The sequence below is a fragment of the Staurois parvus genome, unplaced genomic scaffold (assembly GCF_062004578.1).
Source record: "Staurois parvus isolate SC_StPar_1 unplaced genomic scaffold, SC_StPar_1.0 ptg002114l, whole genome shotgun sequence".
Classification (NCBI taxonomy): Eukaryota; Metazoa; Chordata; class Amphibia; order Anura; family Ranidae; genus Staurois; species Staurois parvus.
In genome coordinates this window covers 160,696-182,811 of record NW_028319910.1, presented here as the reverse complement: position 1 = coordinate 182,811, position 22,116 = coordinate 160,696, and the positions used below count along the sequence as shown (strand labels likewise).

The 22,116-nt window shown below is 48.0% G+C and overlaps 1 protein-coding gene across 1 annotated transcript in view; it reads left to right on the top strand.

The window, feature by feature from the left end:
• Positions 1–1,728: 1,728 nt before the first annotated feature.
• TMEM63B (transmembrane protein 63B) overlaps positions 1,729–22,116 on the top strand; it is a 68,895-nt gene continuing 48,507 nt past the window's right edge. The window contains exons 1-8 of the mRNA XM_089665076.1: positions 1,729–1,786; positions 2,068–2,158; positions 5,679–5,716; positions 9,327–9,469; positions 16,130–16,181; positions 18,584–18,692; positions 18,847–18,917; positions 21,895–21,975. Of these exons, the coding sequence (XP_089521202.1) occupies positions 1,758–1,786; positions 2,068–2,158; positions 5,679–5,716; positions 9,327–9,469; positions 16,130–16,181; positions 18,584–18,692; positions 18,847–18,917; positions 21,895–21,975 (614 nt within the window). The 5' untranslated portion in view covers positions 1,729–1,757. The remainder of the gene's footprint in view (positions 1,787–2,067; positions 2,159–5,678; positions 5,717–9,326; positions 9,470–16,129; positions 16,182–18,583; positions 18,693–18,846; positions 18,918–21,894; positions 21,976–22,116) is intronic.

Here is a 22,116-nt window from a genome sequence, read left to right as displayed (position 1 = left end):
AAAGCAGATATACTGGCAGGTTTGCAGGAGTCCTGCATGGCATCAGTGATCTGCTGATTGATGATGCAATGCTTTATAGGTTCCTGCAACAAAAAATAATAAATGCACTTTTTTTATCTGCAAAAAATTGCCTCCCACCATGGATATTAATATGGAGTTGCCTTTTACCCCATGGCCATTTTTATATACTGTGGATACGTCCTAACTCTCCCATGGTCATTAATATGGAGTTGCCCCCGTTCCCCTTTGGCCATTATTATGGAGTTGTTCTTTCCCCATGGCCATTAATACTGTATATGGTTACCTCCCAACCCTACCATGGCCATTATTGTGGTGTTGACCCCCTTCCCCTATGGTCATTAATATGGAGTTGCCCCTCTTCTCCCATGATTATTAATAAATATATATATACATACACATAAAATACCTCCCAACTCTACCATGGTCATTATTGTGGTGTTGACCCCCTTCCCCTTTGGCCATTATTATGGAGTTGTTATTCCCCCATGGCCATTAATATATGGTTTCCTCCCAACCCTACCATGGCCATTATTGTGGTGTTGACCCCCTTCCCCTATGGTCATTAATATGGAGTTGTCCCTCTTCCCCCATGATTATTAATATATATACACACAAATAAAGTTACCTCCCAACTCTACCATGGTCATTATAGTGTTGACCCCCTTCTCCCATGGCTATTAATATGAAGTTGCCTGTCCCCCATGGCCATTTTTATATACTGTGGTTACGTCCCAACCCTCCCATGGTCATTAATATGGAGTTGCCCCTCTTCCCCCATGATTATTAATATATATATATACAGTAGTTACCTCCCAACTCTACCGTGGCCATTATTATGGTGTTGACCTCCTTCCCCTTTGGCCATTATTATGGAGTTGCTCTTCCCCCATGGCCATTAATATATGGTTTCCTCCCAACCTTACCATGGCCATTATGGTGGTGTTGACACCCTTCCCCTATTGTCATTAGTATGGAGTTGCCTCTCTTCCCCCATGATTATTAATATACACACACTCTCTTACCTCCCAACTCTACCATGGTCATTATTATAGTGTTGACCCCCTTCCCCCATGGCCAATAATATGGAGTTGCTCTTCCCCCATGGCCATTAATATATAGTTACTTCACAACCCTACCATGGCCTTTTTTATGGTGTTGACCTCCTTCCCCTATGGTCAATAATATGGAATTTGCCCCTTTGCTGCTATAACATCCTTTGCTCCTCTAGGAAGGTTTCCTGAACATTTTGGAGGGTGTCTGTAGGAATTTGTACTACTTGTGAGGTCAGGTACTGATGTTAGATGAGAAGACCTGGATCACAGTTGGCTTTTCAGTTCATCCCAAAGGTGTTCAGTAGGGTTGAGGTCAGGGCTCTGTACAGGACACTTGAGTTCCTCCACACCAAACTGGTCATCCATGTCTTTATGGAGCTGGCCCTTCACCAAACTGTTACCACACGGCCAGAAGACACAATTGTCTACAATGTCTTGTATGATGTCATTTTATCAGGACCCTTCGCTAGAGACACCTGAACGCCTTCATTTGGGGGTTCACATACTTTGGGCCATATACAGTAGTGTATGTATTTTACCCCCTCACTCTCTCTCTCCCCCGCCCCCCCGTTTTATCCTCCTCTTGCGATCAGGGTGACTCCCCGTTAGTGACGTGCCATATGTCGGTCATTGTGCCATGTAACGTGTCTTGTGTTTTGTGTTCCTGTACCCAGGCAGAGGCGGATGCGAGTTTCCCAAGTGGAGCGAGAATAGTATGTTCCCTGTCTGTGTGTTGCTTTTCCTCACTAATGAGAAGTTGATTTTTTCCTAAGCTGCGGTTCTCTCTAACCCAATCTCTGGCTGCATGCGGTGTGTCCTTCTCTCTCTCTCACCTATTGTATATATTATATATGACACCATAGAGCGGGTCTCCTTCCTGCACACGGTTCTGGTTCTGACTAATCTGCTGTTTTCGGAGTGATTTAACCCTTTCTTCTCTGTGCACACATTAGTATTTTGTTGCTGACGTCTCCCTTTTTCTTCCTTGCTTTAGTGTGGCCTCTGCCATGCACTCCGAGAGCCATGACCGCTACGAGCGACTGACCTCCGTGTCCAGTTCAGTGGACTTTGACCAAAGAGACAACGTGAGTACGGCTCATTTATAAGTGGGGGTTTGCTCTGTGCACTGTGTATAGTAAATTATTATTTTGTTATAACCTTTCACCCTTTTTCATCCTTTGCCACATCCCAGTGCTGCTGGTCTCCTACATCCTCATTGCAGCCATTGGTGTATTTAGATTTTGTGCTGCCTTAGGCAACACAAAAATCGTCTGCCCCCATGGACACCGACCAACACCCCCCCCCCCCTTCCTTCCCGTGGAGAGAGCCTGACATTGACCAACAACAACACGCCTGCCCCCCATCTGGGAGAGCCTTCCTCACCCACCCCCCCCCCCCCCCCCCCCCGGCGATAGAGAGAAAGACACTCCTCTTCATCTCTGGACTTCCCCGGGAATGAGAGTCAGGCTCTACATACACCATCAAGCAGCCCCCATCCTCTATCGGATCCCACCTGGTTCCCATGGAGCATGTGTCCCTTCTTTCATCCCTTCTTCTGGGGGGAGGTGCTGCCCCCCTGGAGCATGTGTCCCTTCTTTCATCCCTTCTTCTGGGAGGAGGTGCTGTCCCCCTGGAGCATGTGTCCCTTCTTTCATCCCTTCTTCTGGGGGGAGGTGCTGCCCCCCTGGAGCATGTGTCCCTTCTTTCATCCCTTCTTCTGGGGGGAGGTGCTGCCCCCCTGGAGCATGTGTCCCTTCTTTCATCCCTTCTTCTGGGGGGAGGTGCTGCCCCCCTGGAGCATGTGTCCCTTCTTTCATCCCTTCTTCTGGGGGGAGGTGCTGCCCCCCTGGAGCATGTGTCCCTTCTTTCATCCCTTCTTCTGGGAGGAGGTGCTGCCCCCCTGGAGCATGTGTCCCTTCTTTCATCCCTTCTTCTGGGGGGAGGTGCTGCCCCCCTGGAGCATGTGTCCCTTTTTTCATCCCTTCTTCTGGGAGGAGGTGCTGCCCCCCTGGAGCATGTGTCCCTTCTTTCATCCCTTCTTCTGGGGGGAGGTGCTGCCCCCCTGGAGCATGTGTCCCTTCTTTCATCCCTTCTTCTGGGAGGAGGTGCTGCCCCCTGGAGCATGTGTCCCTTCTTTCATCCCTTCTTCTGGGAGGAGGTGCTGCCCCCCTGGAGCATGTGTCCCTTCTTTCATCCCTTCTTCTGGGAGGAGGTGCTGCCCCCCCTGGAGCATGTGTCCCTTCTTTCATCCTCTTTTCTGGGGGGAGGTGCTGCCCCCCTGAAAAATGCCGCCCTAGGCAAGTGCCTTGTGGTAAATACGCCCCTGATTGCAGCCACGTCCTGTGTACATGCTCTCTAGTGATGGCAGCATGGCACTTCTTGATGGTGACAACAGTAGACCATGCCTGCATAATATACATTGAAATGGCCGCTGGCAGAAGCCAGAGTGACAACTAAAGAGCACAGTCTAGAGACAGGGACAGAGCGATGTCACCCTATAACAGGAAATGCCTGAACAAGGACCTCCATGGCAGGATCACCAAGGGTTATTTTAACCACTTGAGCTCCAGAAGGTTTTACCCCCTTCATGACCAGGGCATTTTTTCCTATTCAGCATTGCACTACCATTACTGGCAATTGCTTGATCATGGAAACACTGTACCCAAATTACATTTTTAAGATTTTTTTATTGGTATTTGATAACCACTGGGTTTTTTATTTTTTGCGATATAAATGAAAAAAAAAAAAAAAAACTTTGTTATAAAACCTATCCAATAAAAAAAAATCAAATTTCTTCATAAATTTAGGCCAAAATGTATTCTGCTACGTGTCTTCGATTAAAAAAAAAAAAAAAAAAATCCCAATAAGTGTATATTGATTGGTTTGTGTTATAGCGTCTACAAACTAAAGTATATATACTGAAATGTATTCAGCTGTGATGCTATACTGTAGTGGTCAGTGACTTCCATTGGGACAGTGATAGTGTGGCGGGCAATCTGGCGCTAAGATTCACTATATAGGAGGGCCACTAACTGACATTGACATCAGTAGGGACACTAATACAGTGATCAGTAATAATACTATACACTGACACTGTACTAATGACACAGGGTGGGAAGGGGTAACATCTAGGGGCAATCGAGGGGTTAACTGGTACAAGTCACAAACGCAGGTAACATGCACCTTCTCTGTTTGGGGATAAATCCTGCTCACGTTCCGCCAGCAATAACACTGATACTCCTCCTTATAAGCTCAAGGATGGTGGGACTTGGTATTTGGTTCTTTGCAAACAATAAGGGTGTGCGGCCCCTTTAAGAAATCAGCCTCACTAAATCCTCCACTCTGCAACCAGACTCACAGGACATAGAGACCCCTCGTAGTGCAGGAGATCCTAGAAAACGCTTTATTACAGTAAAAATGACACTTTACAGGAATAAAGAAATGAGTGCACATCAAGGTGACAGCAGGGCTGCGGCTCCCACATCACTTCCGGTATTGCCTGTCTATCTCCTGAGGAAGTCCCAGCCCATGTATTTCAGTGGAAGCCATTCAAATCTATGCGACTGAAAAAAAATGTTCCTGCACTACACTGATGCGAATTGAGTGCCATAGACAGCAATTTAAACTCTCAAAAGTCGCATCTTAATGTTACAAATGGGACAGTTGTGCGACAGTCAAAACCAAAATCGCATCCAAGTCACACCCAACCAAATGTCTTTTGGAAAAAAAAAAAAAATCAAAATCACAAGTGTATATTGATTTTTGTGTTATAGCATCTACAAACTATGGTGTGTGTATGTATATGTATGTATGTATTTTTTTTATATATATATATATATATATATATATATATACTGAAATGTATGCAGCTATTCTGTAATGGTAGTGATCAGTGACTTACAGTGGGACTGTGATAGTGTGGCGGGCAATCTGCCGCTAAGAGACACTATGTGGGAGGGTCACTGACATCAATAGGGACACTAATTCAGTGATAATACTGTACACTGACATGGTACTAATGACACGGCTGGGAAGGGGTTAACATCTAGGGGCAATCAAGGGGTTAACTGTGTGCTGCTTACTATATGTCTGTTTTTTTTTCTCTCTGCTTTTCATGGAAAAGAAACAGCCTAACTGCTGTTCCCTGTACACAGAGTTCTATGTTTCTGTTCAGGTGTCACAAAGGAGGGGGGGGGGGGGGTGTAGATCACTCTGGAAGTAGAGTGGCAGCAGAGGCTACTGATGGTGGAGCATAGCAGACCAGACATCTGAGGAGCATACTGAAGGCTGCACAGAGGAACAGGAGTCAGGGGGGACACAGGGAACGCATGGGCACCCTTGGAGAGACTGGGCCCATTGTAGAGATGGGATGCAGGTGTCACAAAGGAGGGGGGGATGTAAACACCAAGCTTTAGCTACAGTATTTAAGTGAGCAGCAATCTTCTGATTGGTCGTGAGTCCAGCACTCCGGGTGAACACTGTAGAGAGGACCTGACATTGGATCCCAGTAGAGGTGTGAGGGTTCCATTGGGTCTCACGACATCCAACGCTTATGATTGTTGTGATTCTGGGCGAGGATGACGTTATGTGTTTTTTTTCTTCCAGGGTTTCTGCTCCTGGCTGACTGCGATCTTCCGGATAAAGTGAGTTCCCGTCCTGTCACCTATAAGGCTCCATTCACACTTGTGCAGCTTGTCATGCGACTTTGGACACATAGACGCATGACAAGTCGCAGCCCGTATTACAAACAAATGAATATGTTGCATCACCTCTTATAGCCGCGCACACTAATATAAACGAATTACAAAATAAACAGCGGTGATATGCACAAACAAATCCAAAATGATCGCTCTCCACGTGCCTGCAGGAGTTCATGAATTTCCACATAAAATATGCCCAATGATCATATTCAGTGTTCTGAAAAGTGCCTAAAAAATGTTCCACATAAAATGAAAAGATATGAGTTCTTCACACCGTGCTCACATATATCTTCCACTGAATATCCCATGAATCCCGCCACCTTTTGTGCCTATACCCCGCCACGAATGAACCTGTATAAACGCAGGTCACAAGCGTCTTCTCTGCTCACTTTCCGCCAACAATAACACTGATATTCCTCCTCATAAGCTCAAGGATGGTGGGACTTGGTATATGAAATAAGAATAAGGGTGTGCGGCCCCTTTAGGAAGTCAGTCTCACTGCGTCCTCCACTCTGCAACCAGAATCACAGGGCATAGAGACCCCTCATAGTGCAGGAGATCTTAAAAACGCTTTATAAAAGTAAAAATTGCACCTACAGGAATAAAGAAATGAGTGCACATCAAGATGACAGCGGGGCCGCAGCTCCCACATCACTTCCGGTGTTGCCTGTCTATCTACTGAGGAAGTCCCAGCCCATGTATTTCAGTGGAAGCCATTCAAATCTATGTGACTATAAAAAGGTTCCTTCACTACTTTGATGCGACTTTCATGCAACTTGACAGCAATGTAAACCCTCAAAAGTCGCATCTTAAAGTGATACTAAAGTCTTGTTTGTTTGTTTAAAAAACAAACAAAACAAAACATGTCATACTTACCTGCTTTATACAGTGGTTTTTCACAGAGCAGCCTGGATCCTCCTCTTCTTGGGTCCCCCGACGGCTCTTTTGGCCCCTCCTTTCTGTTGGATACCCCCACAGCAAGCAGCTTGCTATGGGGACACCTGAGCAGGCATGCTCCCAAGCCGCAGCTCTGCGTGTCCATTTACACACACAGCCATCCCACATGGAAAAAAGATATATTTGAAATATATTTTAAAAATATTCTTCCCAAATATATTGACATGTATTTGAAATGCTACAATTTTGGTCATATTCTATATATTAAAAAAAAATAAAATAAATATATATATATATATATATATATATATATATATATATATATATATATATATATATATATATATATATATATACACACACACTGCATGTTGAAATGTGTTTCATATATATTGCAAAATGTATGATAAATATTTTTTAAATATATTCTTCAGATTTTTTTTTACATAAAGTCATTTTAACATATATTTGTAAATGTATTCCAAAAATGTAGATTAAATGTATTTTTAAAAATGTTTTAGGTATTTTGTAATAAAAACGCATTTCAACATACAATGTGTGTATGTATATATATGTATGTGTATATGTATGTATGTATGTGTGTGTATATATATATATATATATTTATTGAAATATATTTTATATTAAAATATATTTTGAAATATATTGAATACGGCCAAAATTGTAGTATTTCAAATATATGTCAATATATTTGGGAAGAGTATTTTAAAAATATATTTAAAATATATTTTTCTTCCATGTGGGATGGTTCATTCCCCCCCCCCCTTCCTCTCCTGATTGGCTTACTGGCTGTGATTGACAGCAGCGAGTGCCATTGGCCTCAGCCATCAGGAGTGAGAGTCCCCGTAGAACCGAGGGGGCTCAGGTAAGAATTGGGGGGGACTGCCACAGTTTTTTTTTGTTTGTTTTTTTAACGTTCATGCATAGAATAACCTGGAGACTTTGGAACTACTTTAATGTTATCAATGCAACAGTAGTGGAACAGTCAAAGTCACATCCAAGTCACACCCATCCAATGGTAATTTTACGACTTTGGAGTTGCACAAATATGAATGGAGCCTTAAGGGTTATAAACTGCCACAATAAGGGGGGGGGGGTTATATACTTGTGGCTTCACTTATGAGCAGAAAAGGGGACTTTGAAAATGTAAATGTTTTTGAGAGATCAGAGCCTGACCTACATATCCAACCAAAATTCTCTGTGTTACCCCAATATTTATCACCTTAGATAAAGTCCCAAAATGTAAAAAAAAAGGCTACAAGGTTCATTCAGGTGTAGGGTCTCCATAGGTATCTAATAAATTCACATAATCCTCTCCTATACCATCCTTACTATGGGGACTACTTGCCACACAAATGTTCATACTTGTGTTGTCCAAAGAAAACATAAAAAGTTGTGCAACCTTGTCTGTCCATTCATACAAAAGACCTTTATTATCAATAAGATTCCGGAGTAGATGTACATTGTTGCAGAACTGTTGTTTTTTGGTTTGTTTTCTTTGGACAAAATATCTAACATTTGTGTAATAGGTTTAGATCTCTAGCAGTCCCCATAACGAGGACGGTGTAGGAGATGATTATGGATTTATGATACTATACAAAATGTAGAGCTGGTGATAGAGGTTTGCTATAAAAGGGGTGGTATACATACAGATTAAAGGGTAATGCAACTTTTTATACACATTTTTTTTCTCTCTCTTTATCTCTCTCTCTCTCTCTCTCTCTCTCTATTTTCTCTTTCTTTCTTTCTCTCTTTCTTTCTTTCTTTCTCTCTTTCTTTCTCTCTCGTTCTTTCTCTCTCGTTCTTTCTTTCTCTTTCTTTCTTTTTCTTTCTTTCTTTCTTTCTTTCTCTCTTTCTCTCTTTCGTTCTTTCTCTTTCTCTCTTTCGTTTGTTCTTTCTTTCTTTCTTTTTCTTTCTTTCTTTCTTTCTTTCTCTTTCTTTCTTTCTTTCTTTCTCTTTCTTTCTTTCTTTCTCTCTTTCTTTCTTTCTCTCCTTCTTTCTTTCTCTTTCTCTCTCTTTCTCTCTCTCTCTCTTTCTCTCTCTCTCTCTCTCTCTCTCTCTCTCTCTCTCTCATATTCTGAGACTGGACAACAAAATAATCAGTAATAATGTAATTCATCATTATTATTTATGGGAGCGTGGTGAACATTAAAATAAACTGGTTATGTTTTTCTTGCGGGTCACTTTTGTTCCTGAAATTAAAAAATGGTCTTTAACCACATCCAGAAGGTTTTACCCTGTTCATGACCAGGACATTTTTTTTTGCTACTGCGTTACTTTAACTGGCTTAGCTATGCAACACTGTACACAAATTAAAGTTTTTAGCATTTTTTTAACAAAAATAGAGATTTCTTTTGGTGGTATTTGATCACCTCTGGGTTTTTCTATTTTTATTGTATAAATGAAAAAAGGACAAAAATTTTGAAAAAAAAAAACTATTTTTCTACTTTGTTATAAAATCATATGCAATAAAAAAGCCAATTTCTTAATAAATGTAGGCCAAAATGTATTCTGCTACATGTCCTTGGTAAACATAGGTGTGATGGTCAGGTGTTTACGGTGTCTGCAGGTGATTTTGGGGGTTTCTGTCTCCATCCTGCCTCTTCAGTGATAGCTGACTGTGTTCTCCCTGCAGAGATGACGAAATCCTTGATAAATGTGGTGCAGATGCTGTCCATTACCTGTCCTTCCAGCGCCACATCATTGGTCTGTTGGTGGTAGTCGGCGTGCTGTCTGTTGGCATTGTGCTCCCGGTCAACTTCTCAGGAGACCTGCTGGGTGAGAGAGAAGCCTGTTCATTGTTATGGTTTCTGCATAAAGAGACACTGACATTGCACCATTGTAATGAGGCAGCAAACTGGCACGGGTGGTGTGTGCTATAGTAACAAAGCAGATCAACCTGTTTCAAAGCAGAAGAGCTGGAGCTGCTTTCTCGGAAGTCTGGCAAGCAGCTCCTGTTCTCCTGCTCCCTATGTTTTTTTAAAGTTGAATTCTAGGCATTCAGACACTTTGTAAAAAGTGAGAGCACACTGTAAGTTAAAGTGGTACTAAACCCAGGACCCTGCATTCACTATATCTGGTCTCCCCAGACCCTGCATTCACTATATCTGGTCTCCCCAGACCCTGCATTCACTATATCTGGTCTCCCCAGACCCTGCGTTCACTATATCCGCTCTCCCCGGACCCTGCGTTCACTATATCCGCTCTCCCCGGACCCTGCGTTCACTATATCCGCTCTCCCCGGGCCCTGCGTTCACTATATCCGCTCTCCCCGGACCCTGCGTTCACTATATCCGCTCTCCCCGGACCCTGCGTTCACTATATCCGCTCTCCCCGGGCCCTGCGTTCACTATATCCGCTCTCCCCGGGCCCTGCGTTCACTATATCCGCTCTCCCCGGGCCCTGCGTTCACTATATCCGCTCTCCCCGGGCCCTGCGTTCACTATATCCGCTCTCCCCGGACCCTGCGTTCACTATATCCGCTCTCCCGGACCCTGCGTTCACTATATCCGCTCTCCCCGGACCCTGCGTTCACTATATCCGCTCTCCCCGGACCCTGCGTTCACTATATCCGCTCTCCCCGGACCCTGCGTTCACTATATCCGCTCTCCCCGGACCCTGCGTTCACTATATCCGCTCTCCCCGGACCCTGCGTTCACTATATCCGCTCTCCCCGGACCCTGCGTTCACTATATCCGCTCTCCCCGGACCCTGCGTTCACTATATCCGCTCTCCCCGGACCCTGCGTTCACTATATCCGCTCTCCCCGGACCCTGCGTTCACTATATCCGCTCTCCCCGGACCCTGCGTTCACTATATCCGCTCTCCCCGGACCCTGCGTTCACTATATCCGCTCTCCCCGGACCCTGCGTTCACTATATCCGCTCTCCCCGGACCCTGCGTTCACTATATCCGCTCTCCCCGGACCCTGCGTTCACTATATCCGCTCTCCCCGGACCCTGCGTTCACTATATCCGCTCTCCCCGGACCCTGCGTTCACTATATCCGCTCTCCCCGGACCCTGCGTTCACTATATCCGCTCTCCCCGGACCCTGCGTTCACTATATCCGCTCTCCCCGGACCCTGCGTTCACTATATCCGCTCTCCCCGGACCCTGCGTTCACTATATCCGCTCTCCCCGGACCCTGCGTTCACTATATCCGCTCTCCCCGGACCCTGCGTTCACTATATCCGCTCTCCCCGGACCCTGCGTTCACTATATCCGCTCTCCCCGGACCCTGCGTTCACTATATCCGCTCTCCCCGGACCCTGCGTTCACTATATCCGCTCTCCCCGGACCCTGCGTTCACTATATCTGCTCTCCCCGGACCCTGCATTCACTATATCCGCTCTCCGCGGACCCCGCATTCACTATTTCCAGTCTCCCATAGTACATAGAACATGGAAATGCAATAATTTTAGTAAGTAGTAACCGTAGTCTAAAAAAAGAGGGGGGTGGGTGGCCATCTTCCCTTTCTCCCCCAGCATAAAGACAGCGGATGAATAATACAATGGCTTCTCATTGGGTGATGCCAAGTGTGCAATCAGGAATCCCGCTGTTACAGTATACCATACTCTTTGCGGAGCAATATGCCTCCATTGACCGAAAAAGTGAAACAAAGTGATCAGGACACAAGGTCCTTGTAGTCATCTGAAGCTATAAAATGTAGCCAGCAAGCCCACGTTTTGGTGAAGGCCGCGATTCTGTCCTGAGATGCAAAAATGATCTCCTCCATATTCTTCAATCGTTCCAAGCAGGCAAGCCACTCCGGTATACTGGGTAGCTTAGTGTCTCTCCAATATAAAGGGGTACACAAGCGTGCCACATTGATCATCGTGTAATTGTAGAGATCTTTTGCATTGCCGTACTAGTTGCTTGGTATAGTGTAGTAGATACTGTGCCGGGGGGACATCCATGGCAGTCCCTGTCACTTGCAAAATAATGTCATGGACCTTGGTCCAAAACTCAGCAATGAGTGAGCAGTCCCACCAGACATGGAAGAACGTGCCTTCCACCATCAGACATCGCCAGCATCGATCCAAAGTCGCTGGGTAGATCTTATTTAGTAGAGAGGGAACTCTAGACCATCTGGATCTGATCTTGTAAGAGTTCTCCTGAGTGTGAACATTCAGGGACCATTTGTGAGCAAGTTAATTTGCTTCCAATCTTCCTCATTGAGCCGAATATCCAAGCCCTTTTCCCATTCAGTGCCAGTCATCCCTGAGTTAGAGGGCAGAGCAGAAAAAAACAGAATATAGGTCAGAAACCAAATGCCTTTGGGGCTCGAATCTCACACTGTCAGGGATCGCGGCGGCAAGTGACTCCGCGCATGCGCGGAGCGCCGATCCATACGATCCGACGGACTCTGAGACCTGTACGGCGGCGGCCGCGCATGCGCACTCGCGATCGCAGCCGCTCGCCCGGCACCAATAGCAGGGCAGGGCGCACTATTTAAACCTACCCTGCATTGACACCCATTGCCGTATGGTCTTTTCTCCTGTGATCCTAGATTTGTTGCTGACCCTGCCTGAACCTGACCTCCGTTGACTTCTCCTTCTCTGATCCCCTGGCTAGTCTGACCTCTCTTCTGCACATTCCCATACCTGATCTGAACTGTTGCCGACCCCTGCGAGTGACCTGACTATTCTTCTGCCTGCCGCCTTGTACCACGCTGATCCCACTGTTACTGACCCGGCTCGTTGACCACGCTTACTACTCTGCCATCCATTCATCCCGCTCGGATCCAGTCTTCCACCTCTTCACGTCAGTCTCTCTACCTGCATATACCTCTGGCGGGTCCCTCTACCATGGACGGGGGTACTCAGGGGTGACCTGGTCCTTGTCTGCTCCAAGCCCATCCCCACCATCCGGGGCCCTGGTGAACAAGCAGACTGGGGCTTAGAGTCCGCGCCCTGAGGAATCCTATCCTGTGGACTGCTAGAGACCCCGCTAGGTGGTTCATAACACACACAGATCACTTTAAAAGGTGTCCGGTCTCTACAGTACATCTGCCTAAATTCGGCATCGGAAAGTTTGCAAATATGTCCAGAATGGAACATTCGACTGTGGGACCAAGTTTGGTAATGAATCTCGTGCAATGAGCTGTCCTCTGTGAAAGAACTGGTAGGCCTGTGAATTAGCATGTGGCCATGTATCTCAGAGGAAGGAGCTACTCATACCCGGAGCAAAGTCCTTATTAAATCTTAGTGGGGACAAAGGTCCAGGGACTGATGAGAGCTGGAACGCCTTACAAACAAACCTAAATTTCCTTAAAGTGGCTGAGATCAGCGGATGGTATACATCTTTAGCAGGGGAGACCCAAGGTACCCCCATCATGGGTTTATCCAAGAAGGCTTGTTCTAAATGTGCTCAGTCCTTATGGGCTACATTCTTAACCCAATCTACGTCTCTAGTCAACTGTCCTGCCCAGTAATTTTTTTGACAGTCAGGTACACCGATTCCACCCTTAGACTGTGGCCTAGACAGAAAAGATAGGCTTATTCACGCAGGTTTGCCATTCCAAAGAAAGTTCCGGAACATACGTCGGAGAGATTGAAAAAAAGCTTTCGGTAGACATACGTGGACTGCCTGCATCACGTAGAGGAAACGTGGGAGAATATTCATCTGTAGTGCAGCTGCGCGACCAAACCAAGTTAGTGATTTCAAGTTCCAAGCCATCAAGTCCTCTTGGGTGCAAGTGAGGAGAGGTGCAAAACTTCAAGAAAAAAGTTGGGTAACATCTGCTGGAAGAACTGTACCAAGTTAAGTAATCGCGTCGTCTGTCCATATACAGGGAGAATTTCTTTTGCACATTTTCACCTCCGCAGGGCTGAGGCCTAGGTTAAGAATTGATGACTTGCCATAGTTTATGCGGAGTTTAGAGAGAAAGGAAACATTTTTTTTTTTTTTTTTTACAAGAAACATTTTCTAAGTCCAAGAGATTGGGAAGAGAAATGTGTGGCTCCGTTAGAAACAATAACATGTCATCCGCATAAGCAGCCAGTTTATACTCCCTATTAGCAATATGGAAACCTTTGATATCGGGATGTGCCTGTCTAAGGCGGAGAAAAGGTTCCAATGTCAAGATGTAGCTCAATGGACAACCCTGTCTAGTGCCGTTTTATATACCAACAATTCTTCTGATAGCAAGTCATTCGCTTTAACCGGAGCCATAGGGTTCGAATATAAAGCTAGGACATATACAGACTGATTTTACTGTTGTAGGTTTAGTAACACTTTAAGTCCAAGAAGTTGCATCACATCTCCTTATCTTTCCTGTATTTACATCTGACAGGTTTATTGCTCTCCCGGGAAGATGAGTTCACATAATACATGAGTAATTATAGTGAGTTCACATAATACAAAGGCTTCTGTGAATGGGCAGGAGGGGAGGTACGGGCATAGCACCTGCAGCGACTCTCCTGTTCAAGTTTCAGAGCTCAGAAGGATCAGCGTTGCCCTCCCAGAACTGCAGAGGTAGCTGTCTTCTGGGTGTAATATAAAGCTCTCAGATATAAACAATATAGCTAAACTCAAGAAGTGTCATGCACCTCACTGGACTTAACTCATTGTGTGCTTTAATTTTTTACAAAAGAGCTGAATTCCTGTAATTCAGCTTTAATTAGGTCAAGATCTGATCCATTTTCTCCGTTTTAGAAGAGTGGCACAGGCTGTATGCCTCCACCACTCTTTGTTAATTCCCCCATTGTGGTTACTGGATAGAGGGAGGGGAACCACATCTACAGCCACTGTTAGTAACTACAGCCCCTCATATTTGGCAGTTGAGGGTCATGCAGTCCAGATTTTCAGTGAAGGCTGGTTCCCCTCTCTTGCTGCCAGTGTGCCACATCACAACAGACTGGAAGATCAGCCAGCGCCTATGACATTTCTTGAATCTACAGAGCTGTGAAGCTCCACCCTTTTCCCAGCTATGCCCCTCCCTGCAATCACAATGGGTGTCATTAAAACTAAAATGTTTTGTACCAATGTACATTTGAGTGATAATTCAGTGAGCCATTCATTCTCTGGATGCACATTGTCACAGGAGATTTTATTGATGACATCTGGACATGAATACAACAAAAGACTAAAGGATCTAGTCACTGGGGCTGATGGTATCAATATTGTCCCACCGATGTGCGTGCTGCTGACAATCCACTGGAGGAATGGACAAACACAGACTGCAAAAACCAAATATGCAGCGTGTGACGAAACCGGACCCCGACTGCACTAGGGTATTTCCGTTAGACTCCTGCTTCCCTGTCCGAACACAGATCCACGGACACCACTGCTGACCATACCAGACTAGACCAGTCTTGAAATAAATCAGGAAATAGACTCCTTTATTTTAACACAGACACAAGATATATACATTCAAGGGAACAACCCACCTCCCTGCATAAGGACACAGGGTGGGGCAAACCAAATCTAGCAACCAGAGACACATCAGCAGACAGTCCCATCACAGGGAAGGGCTGCCGGAAACACCCCCCACCAAGTCAATACACAAACACATACATCCCATAATAGTTTGCTCCCAAGCAAGACATGCAATAGAACAATGGGACACAACCACATGGCATTAAACAATGACTAACCCCCCACCCCACCTATACATGTCTACACAATATCAGGACATCTCACCCTGCACCCCTAACAGGCACAGAGTGACCTACACATAAGAGGGATATGGGGAGTTGAGACGGGTTTCCCCACCTCTCCAAAGTGAGCTGTGTTCCATGGGCCCCCCATCCAAAGTGACTCCTATCACATAGCGCACTAACAATCCAGGGGTATATGAGGCAGAGAGTTATTCCAGAAGGCATCCAACAAGTGCCAAATTCAAAGGTTTTTATTAGTCCTACGAATCTCAAGAATATATTTTAAAAAATATATATTTTTCATATATTTTGTAATATATAAAAAACGCATTTCAACATGCAGTGTATATATATTTGGGAAGAATATTTTTAAAATATATTTCAAATATATTTTTCTTCCATATGGGTGTGTACATTGACTTCCATCCTTACATTTATACTGGAATCGTACCAGGGTGCTGAAGGAGCTATAGGAGCTCGTCCACATGACTTACTGGCTCTATACAAATTTGTGACTAATTTTATCCATATGACTAATAAAAACCTTTGATTATGGCATTTGTCAGATGCCTTTTGGAATTACTCTCGGCCTCATATACCCCTGGCTTGTTAGTGTGCTGCATATTTGGTTTTTGCAGTTATTGGTGATATCTGACTTATCTCACTAAGCAAAGCAAGAAGAGCCCAGCAGACGGGGTGCAGGGGTAGATCCCGCGGTGACATGCAGAACATGTATTCGATGGTGGTTCATATAGTCTGCCCATTATAAGGACACCGGGGGGGTGACATGAACTGCATGTATATCACGGACTTACTGGATTCCATCTTATTTCACAGAAAACAATGCGTATAGCTTCGGGAGGACAACCATCGCCAACCTGGACTCCAGGTAAGACCCTGTGCAACAGTACATGGATGTTTGTGTATATGTGTGTACACAGCCGTATTGGTCTACAAGAGGTGAATGGTGTCTTCTCTTCCCTGACGCTGTTTGTTGGATCTCCATCTTCTCTTTGTGTGCCTGGCTCTGGTTGTGTGTGCCGGGCTCTGGTTGTGTGTGCCGGGCTCTGGTTGTGTGTGCCGGGCTCTGGTTGTGTGTGCCGGGCTCTGGTTGTGTGTGCCGGGCTCTGGTTGTGTGTGCCGGGCTCTGGTTGTGTGTGCCGGGCTCTGGTTGTGTGTGCCGGGCTCTGGTTGTGTGTGCCGGGCTCTGGTTGTGTGTGCCGGGCTCTGGTTGTGTGTGCCGGGCTCTGGTTGTGTGTGCCGGGCTCTGGTTGTGTGTGCCGGGCTCTGGTTGTGTGTGCCGGGCTCTGGTTGTGTGTGCCGGGCTCTGGTTGTGTGTGCCGGGCTCTGGTTGTGTGTGCCGGGCTCTGGTTAAGTTTCCCTGACTCTGGTTCTGTATGACCAGGTCTGGTTTGATCGCCCTGCTTCTGGTTCTGTGTGCCTGGGTCTGGTTCAGTTTCCCCGGATCTGGTTCTCTGTGCCTGGGTCTGGTTCAGTTTCCCCGGTTCTGGTTCTCTGTGCCTGGGTCTGGTTCAGTTTCCCCGGTTCTGGTTCTCTGTGCCTGGGTCTGGTTCAGTTTCCCCGGTTCTGGTTCTCTGTGCCTGGGTCTGGTTCAGTTTCCCCGGTTCTGGTTCTCTGTGCCTGGGTCTGGTTCAGTTTCCCCGGTTCTGGTTCTCTGTGCCCGGGACTGGTTCCCTTTCCCTGGTTTTGGTTCTGTGGACCCAGTTCTGGTTCCATGTCTTTCTTTCTGGTTCCGTGACACTCCTGTTTTTTATTTATTTATTTTTTAATCTGTTGTCTTTGATATGTATAGAACTCTCTCTGTATTGAGGTGTATGCAATGAGCGTAATTGGGGTGTATGTAAAGGACTCTTTGTACTGAGGTGTATGTACAGGACTCTTTCTGTATTGGGGTGTATATAAAGATTCTCTCTGTATTGGGGTGTATGTATAAGACTTTCTTTGTAATAGGGTGTATGTATATGACTCTGTATTGGGTGCATGTATAGGACTCTTTGTATTGAGGTGTATGTATAGGACTCTCTCTGTATTAAGGTGTATGCATAGGACTCTCTCTGTATTGGGGTGCATGTATAGGCCTCTCTTTGTATTGGGGTGCATGTATAGGACTCTCTCTGTATTGAGGCGTATGTATAGGACTCTCTCTGTATTGAGGCGTATGTAAAAGACTCTCTCTGTATTGGGGTGCATGTATAGGAGACTCTCTGTATTGAGGCGTATGTATAGGACTCTCTCTGTATTGAGGCGCATGTATAGGACTCTCTCTGTATTGAGGCGCATGTATAGGACTCTCTCTGTATTGGGGCGCATGTATAGGACTCTCTCTGTATTGAGGCGTATGTATAGGACTCTCTCTGTATTGGGGTGCATGTATAGGACTCTCTCTGTATTGAGGCGTATGTATAGGACTCTCTCTGTATTGGGGTGCATGTATAGGACTCTCTCTGTATTGAGGCGTATGTATAGGACTCTCTCTGTATTGGGGTACATGTATAGGCCTCTCTTTGTATTGAGGCGTATGTATAGGACTCTCTCTGTATTGGGGTGCATGTATAGGACTCTCTCTGTATTGGGGTGCATGTATAGGACTCTCTCTGTATTGAGGCGTATGTATAGGACTCTCTCTGTATTGGGGTACATGTATAGGCCTCTCTTTGTATTGAGGCGTATGTATAGGACTCTCTCTGTATTGGGGTGCATGTATAGGACTCTCTCTGTATTGGGGTGCATGTATAGGACTCTCTCTGTATTGAGGCGTATGTATAGGACTCTCTCTGTATTGGGGTACATGTATAGGACTCTCTCTGTATTGGGGTACATGTATAGGCCTCTCTTTGTATTGAGGCGTATGTATAGGACTCTCTCTGTATTGGGGCGCATGTATAGGACTCTCTCTGTATTGGGGTGCATGTATAGGACTCTCTCTGTATTGAGGCGCATGTATAGGACTCTCTTTGTATTGAGGCGTATGTATAGGACTCTCTCTGTATTGGGGTGCATGTATAGGACTCTCTCTGTATTGGGGTGCATGTATAGGACTCTCTCTGTATTGAGGCGTATGTATAGGACTCTCTCTGTATTGGGGTACATGTATAGGACTCTCTCTGTATTGGGGTACATGTATAGGCCTCTCTTTGTATTGAGGCGTATGTATAGGACTCTCTCTGTATTGGGGCGCATGTATAGGACTCTCTCTGTATTGGGGTGCATGTATAGGACTCTCTCTGTATTGAGGCGTATGTATATGACTCCTTTCCTTTACCTCCCCAGGAACAATCTCCTTTGGCTTCACACCACCTTCGCCTTCCTCTACCTCCTGCTCACGGTGTACAGTATGCGACGTCACACGTCCAAAATGCGCTACAAGGAGGATGAGCTGGTAATGCAGCACAATGTGATCACACACTTTAATAGATGTCCTCTTATAGAGAGCTCTGTGTTCCCGGCACGGCTTGGTCGCCCACTGATGATCCTCCATTAATGTCCTTTGTTCCTCCATCTCACAAATGTCCTTTTTTATCTGATTTTCCCAGGTGAAGAGAACTCTGTTTATTAATGGCATTTCCAAATATGCAGAGCCAGGAAAAATTAAGAAGCATTTTGAGTAAGTTACAATATTTTCTGATTACTGAACCCTTTGTGAGTGGGGGGAGGGTGTCATGTGAGTGGGGGGAGGGTGTCATGTGAGTGGGGGGAGGGTGTCATGTGAGTGGGGGGAGGGTGTCGTGCGAGTGGGGGGAGGGTGTCGTGCGAGTGGGGGGAGGGTGTCGTGCGAGTGGGGGGAGGGTGTCGTGCGAGTGGGGGGAGGGTGTCGTGCGAGTGGGGGGAGGGTGTCGTGCGAGTGGGGGGAGGGTGTCGTGCGAGTGGGGGGAGGGTGTCGTGAGTGGGGGGGAGGGTGTCGTGAGTGGGGGGGAGGGTGTCGTGAGTGGGGGGGAGGGTGTCATGCGAGTGGGGGAGAGGGTGTCATGTTGAACAGAGTTCTTGGGACCTTTAAAGGTAACCTTTACAGAGAGAAACATAAATGCGTGTGCCTGGCTGTCATGCCAAGCCTGTGACCTCAGTACTTTGTGTCATAGATCCAGACCAAGTACGCAGAGAAGGATTTCTGATTTCTTACTCTGATCTGCATATTTTTCCTCTGTGTTCTGCAGAACTCTGTCTGCTATAATCGGACCTCTGGGTTCTGGGGAACTCTGCTATAATCGGACCTCTGGGTTCTGGGGAACTCTGCTATAATCAGACCTCTGGGTTCTGGGGAACTCTGCTATATTCAGACCTCTGGGTTCTGGGGAACTCTGTCTGCTATAATTGGACCTCTGGGTTCTGCAAAACTCTGTTATAATCGGACCTCTGGGTTCTGGAGAACTCTGCTATAATCGGACCTCTGGGTTCTGGAGAACTCTGCTATAATCGGACCTCTGGGTTCTGGAGAACTCTGTCTGCTATAATCGGACCTCTGAGCTCAGAGCAGGGGTCTCCAAATGTTTCATTTCAAGGGCTCCAGCATACATTTTACACATACTCACAGACCAAAAAAAGTCATTTATAAATCCTCAGCAGCGGAATAGAATACAATTTGCCAGGCTGGCACCAGTGGGCCTAAGAATGCTGCACCTGCATCGTGCGCCCACACCTACACGCCACAGCGGGGGGCTAAACTTCCAATGTGTATTTAAGGCCTTACATGTGTGTTCCTGTCTATCTCCCCATACATCTGCATCCCCATCACTCATCAGCGTTTTCTTGCAAATTGGTGTCCCCATCATAGTCAACTACCCTACCCCACCCCCTTTGGTGTCCCCATCATAGTCAACACCCCACCCCCTTCATTATATATACATACACACACAAACTTGTTTCCTCATCATCCATCAGAGTCTTCCTGCAAATTGGTGTCCCCCATCAGAATAACCCCACACATTTGTGTGCCCATCCGAGCCATCACCTCCCCACAACTGTGTCCCCCTCAGGACTTTCACCACCGCCTTCCCCCTCCTACATCTGTTACCCCATCAGACTATGCCATTTGTGTGCCCATCAGTGCACCCCCTGGACTGTGCTTCCATTAGAGCCAATCATCCCCCCCCCCCACCCAACTTCAAAGCCCCCCAACAGAGCCATCATCGCCACCAACAACAGTGTCCCCATCCCTCCCCACATTTGTATCCTTTCCATTAGACTCTCTGTACATTGGGAGGCGCAGCGGGGCAGGGGCCGGGAGGCGCAGCGGGGCAGGGGCCGGGAGGCGCAGCGGGGCAGGAGGTGGGTCAGGAGCCGGGAGGCGCAGGGGCCAGGAGGCGCAGCGGGGCTGGAGCCGGGAGGTGCAGCAGGGCAGGAGGCGGGGCAGGGGCCGGGAGGCGCAGCGGGGCAGGGGCCGGGAGGCGCAGCGGGGCAGGGGCCGGGAGGCGCAGCGGGGCAGGGGCCTGGAGGCGCAGCGGGGCAGGGGCCAGGAGGCGGGGCAGGGGCCGGGAGGCGGGGCAGGGGCCAGGAGGCGCAGCAGGGCAGGAGGTGGGTCAGGAGGCGCAGGGGCCAGGAGGCGCAGCGGGGCTGGAGCCGGGAGGTGCAGCAGGGCAGGAGGCGGGTTAGGAGCTGGGAGGCACAGCGGGGCAGGGGCCGGGAGGCGCAGCGGGGCTGGAGCCGGGAGGTGCAGCAGGGCAGGAGGCGGGGCAGGGGCCGGGAGGCGCAGCGGGGCAGGGGCCGGGAGGCGCAGCGGGGCAGGGGCCGGGAGGCGCAGCGGGGCAGGGGCCGGGAGGCGCAGCGGGGCAGGGGCCGGGAGGCGGGGCAGGGGCCAGGAGGCGCAGCGGGCAGGAGGTGGGTCAGGAGGCGCAGGGGCCGGGAGGTGCAGCAGGGCAGGAGGCGGGTTAGGAGCTGGGAGGCGCAGCGGGGCAGGGGCCGGGAGGCGCAGCGGGGCTGGAGCCGGGAGGCGCAGCGGGGCTGGAGCCGGGAGGCGCAGCGGGGCAGGAGGAGGGTCAGGAGCTGGGAAGCGCAGCGGGGCAGGGGCTGGGAGGCACAGCGGGGCTGGAGCCGGGAGGCGGGTCAGGAGCTGGGAGGCGCAGCGGGGTAGGGGCCGGGAGGCGGGGCTGGGAGGCGCAGCGTGGCAGGAGGTGGGGCAGGGGCCGGGAGGCGCAGCGGGGCAGGAGGTGGGTCAGGAGCCGGGAGGCGCAGCGGGGCAGGGTCCAGGAGGCGCAGCGGGGCAGGGTCCGGGAGGCGCAGCGGGGCGGGAGGCGGGGCAGGGTTCGGGAGGTGCAGCGGGGCAGGATCCGGGAGGCCGAGCGAGGCAGGGGCTGGGAGGCGCACTGAAAAACTTTGTTGGTTGACGCTGGCGGTTCTAGCAACCAACACCTGGGGGTGCTGGGAGTGGTTGCAGGACCTGTACTGCACAGAGACTGTCCCTTAAGTGAGTCTTAGGACTCTAGCTGCTGACCAGTAAAAAGTCCCAGCAAGCCGGATGTGGCCCCCGGGCCCTACTTTGGAGACCCCTGCTGTAGAGAACTGTCTGGTGTGAGATTTGTTGGCTCTGGAGAACTGTGTCTGGATATCTTGGCTGTGAGATATTCCTCAATGCTTGTCTTTTGTTGCAGGGAGGCGTATGACCACTGCACAGTGCTGGAAGCTCGGCCGTGCTATAACGTGGCCAGGCTTATGTTTCTGGATACCGAGAGGTAAGAGTACAGAGCTGCATTCATCATATTCGCTTTCATAGTATAACAATGTCTTATTGACTTGCAGTCCGGCCGCCCGCAATGTACTGTGGATGAGCGGCCCACACAGGCAAAGCAACGCAACCGTACGTCGCTGCCTGT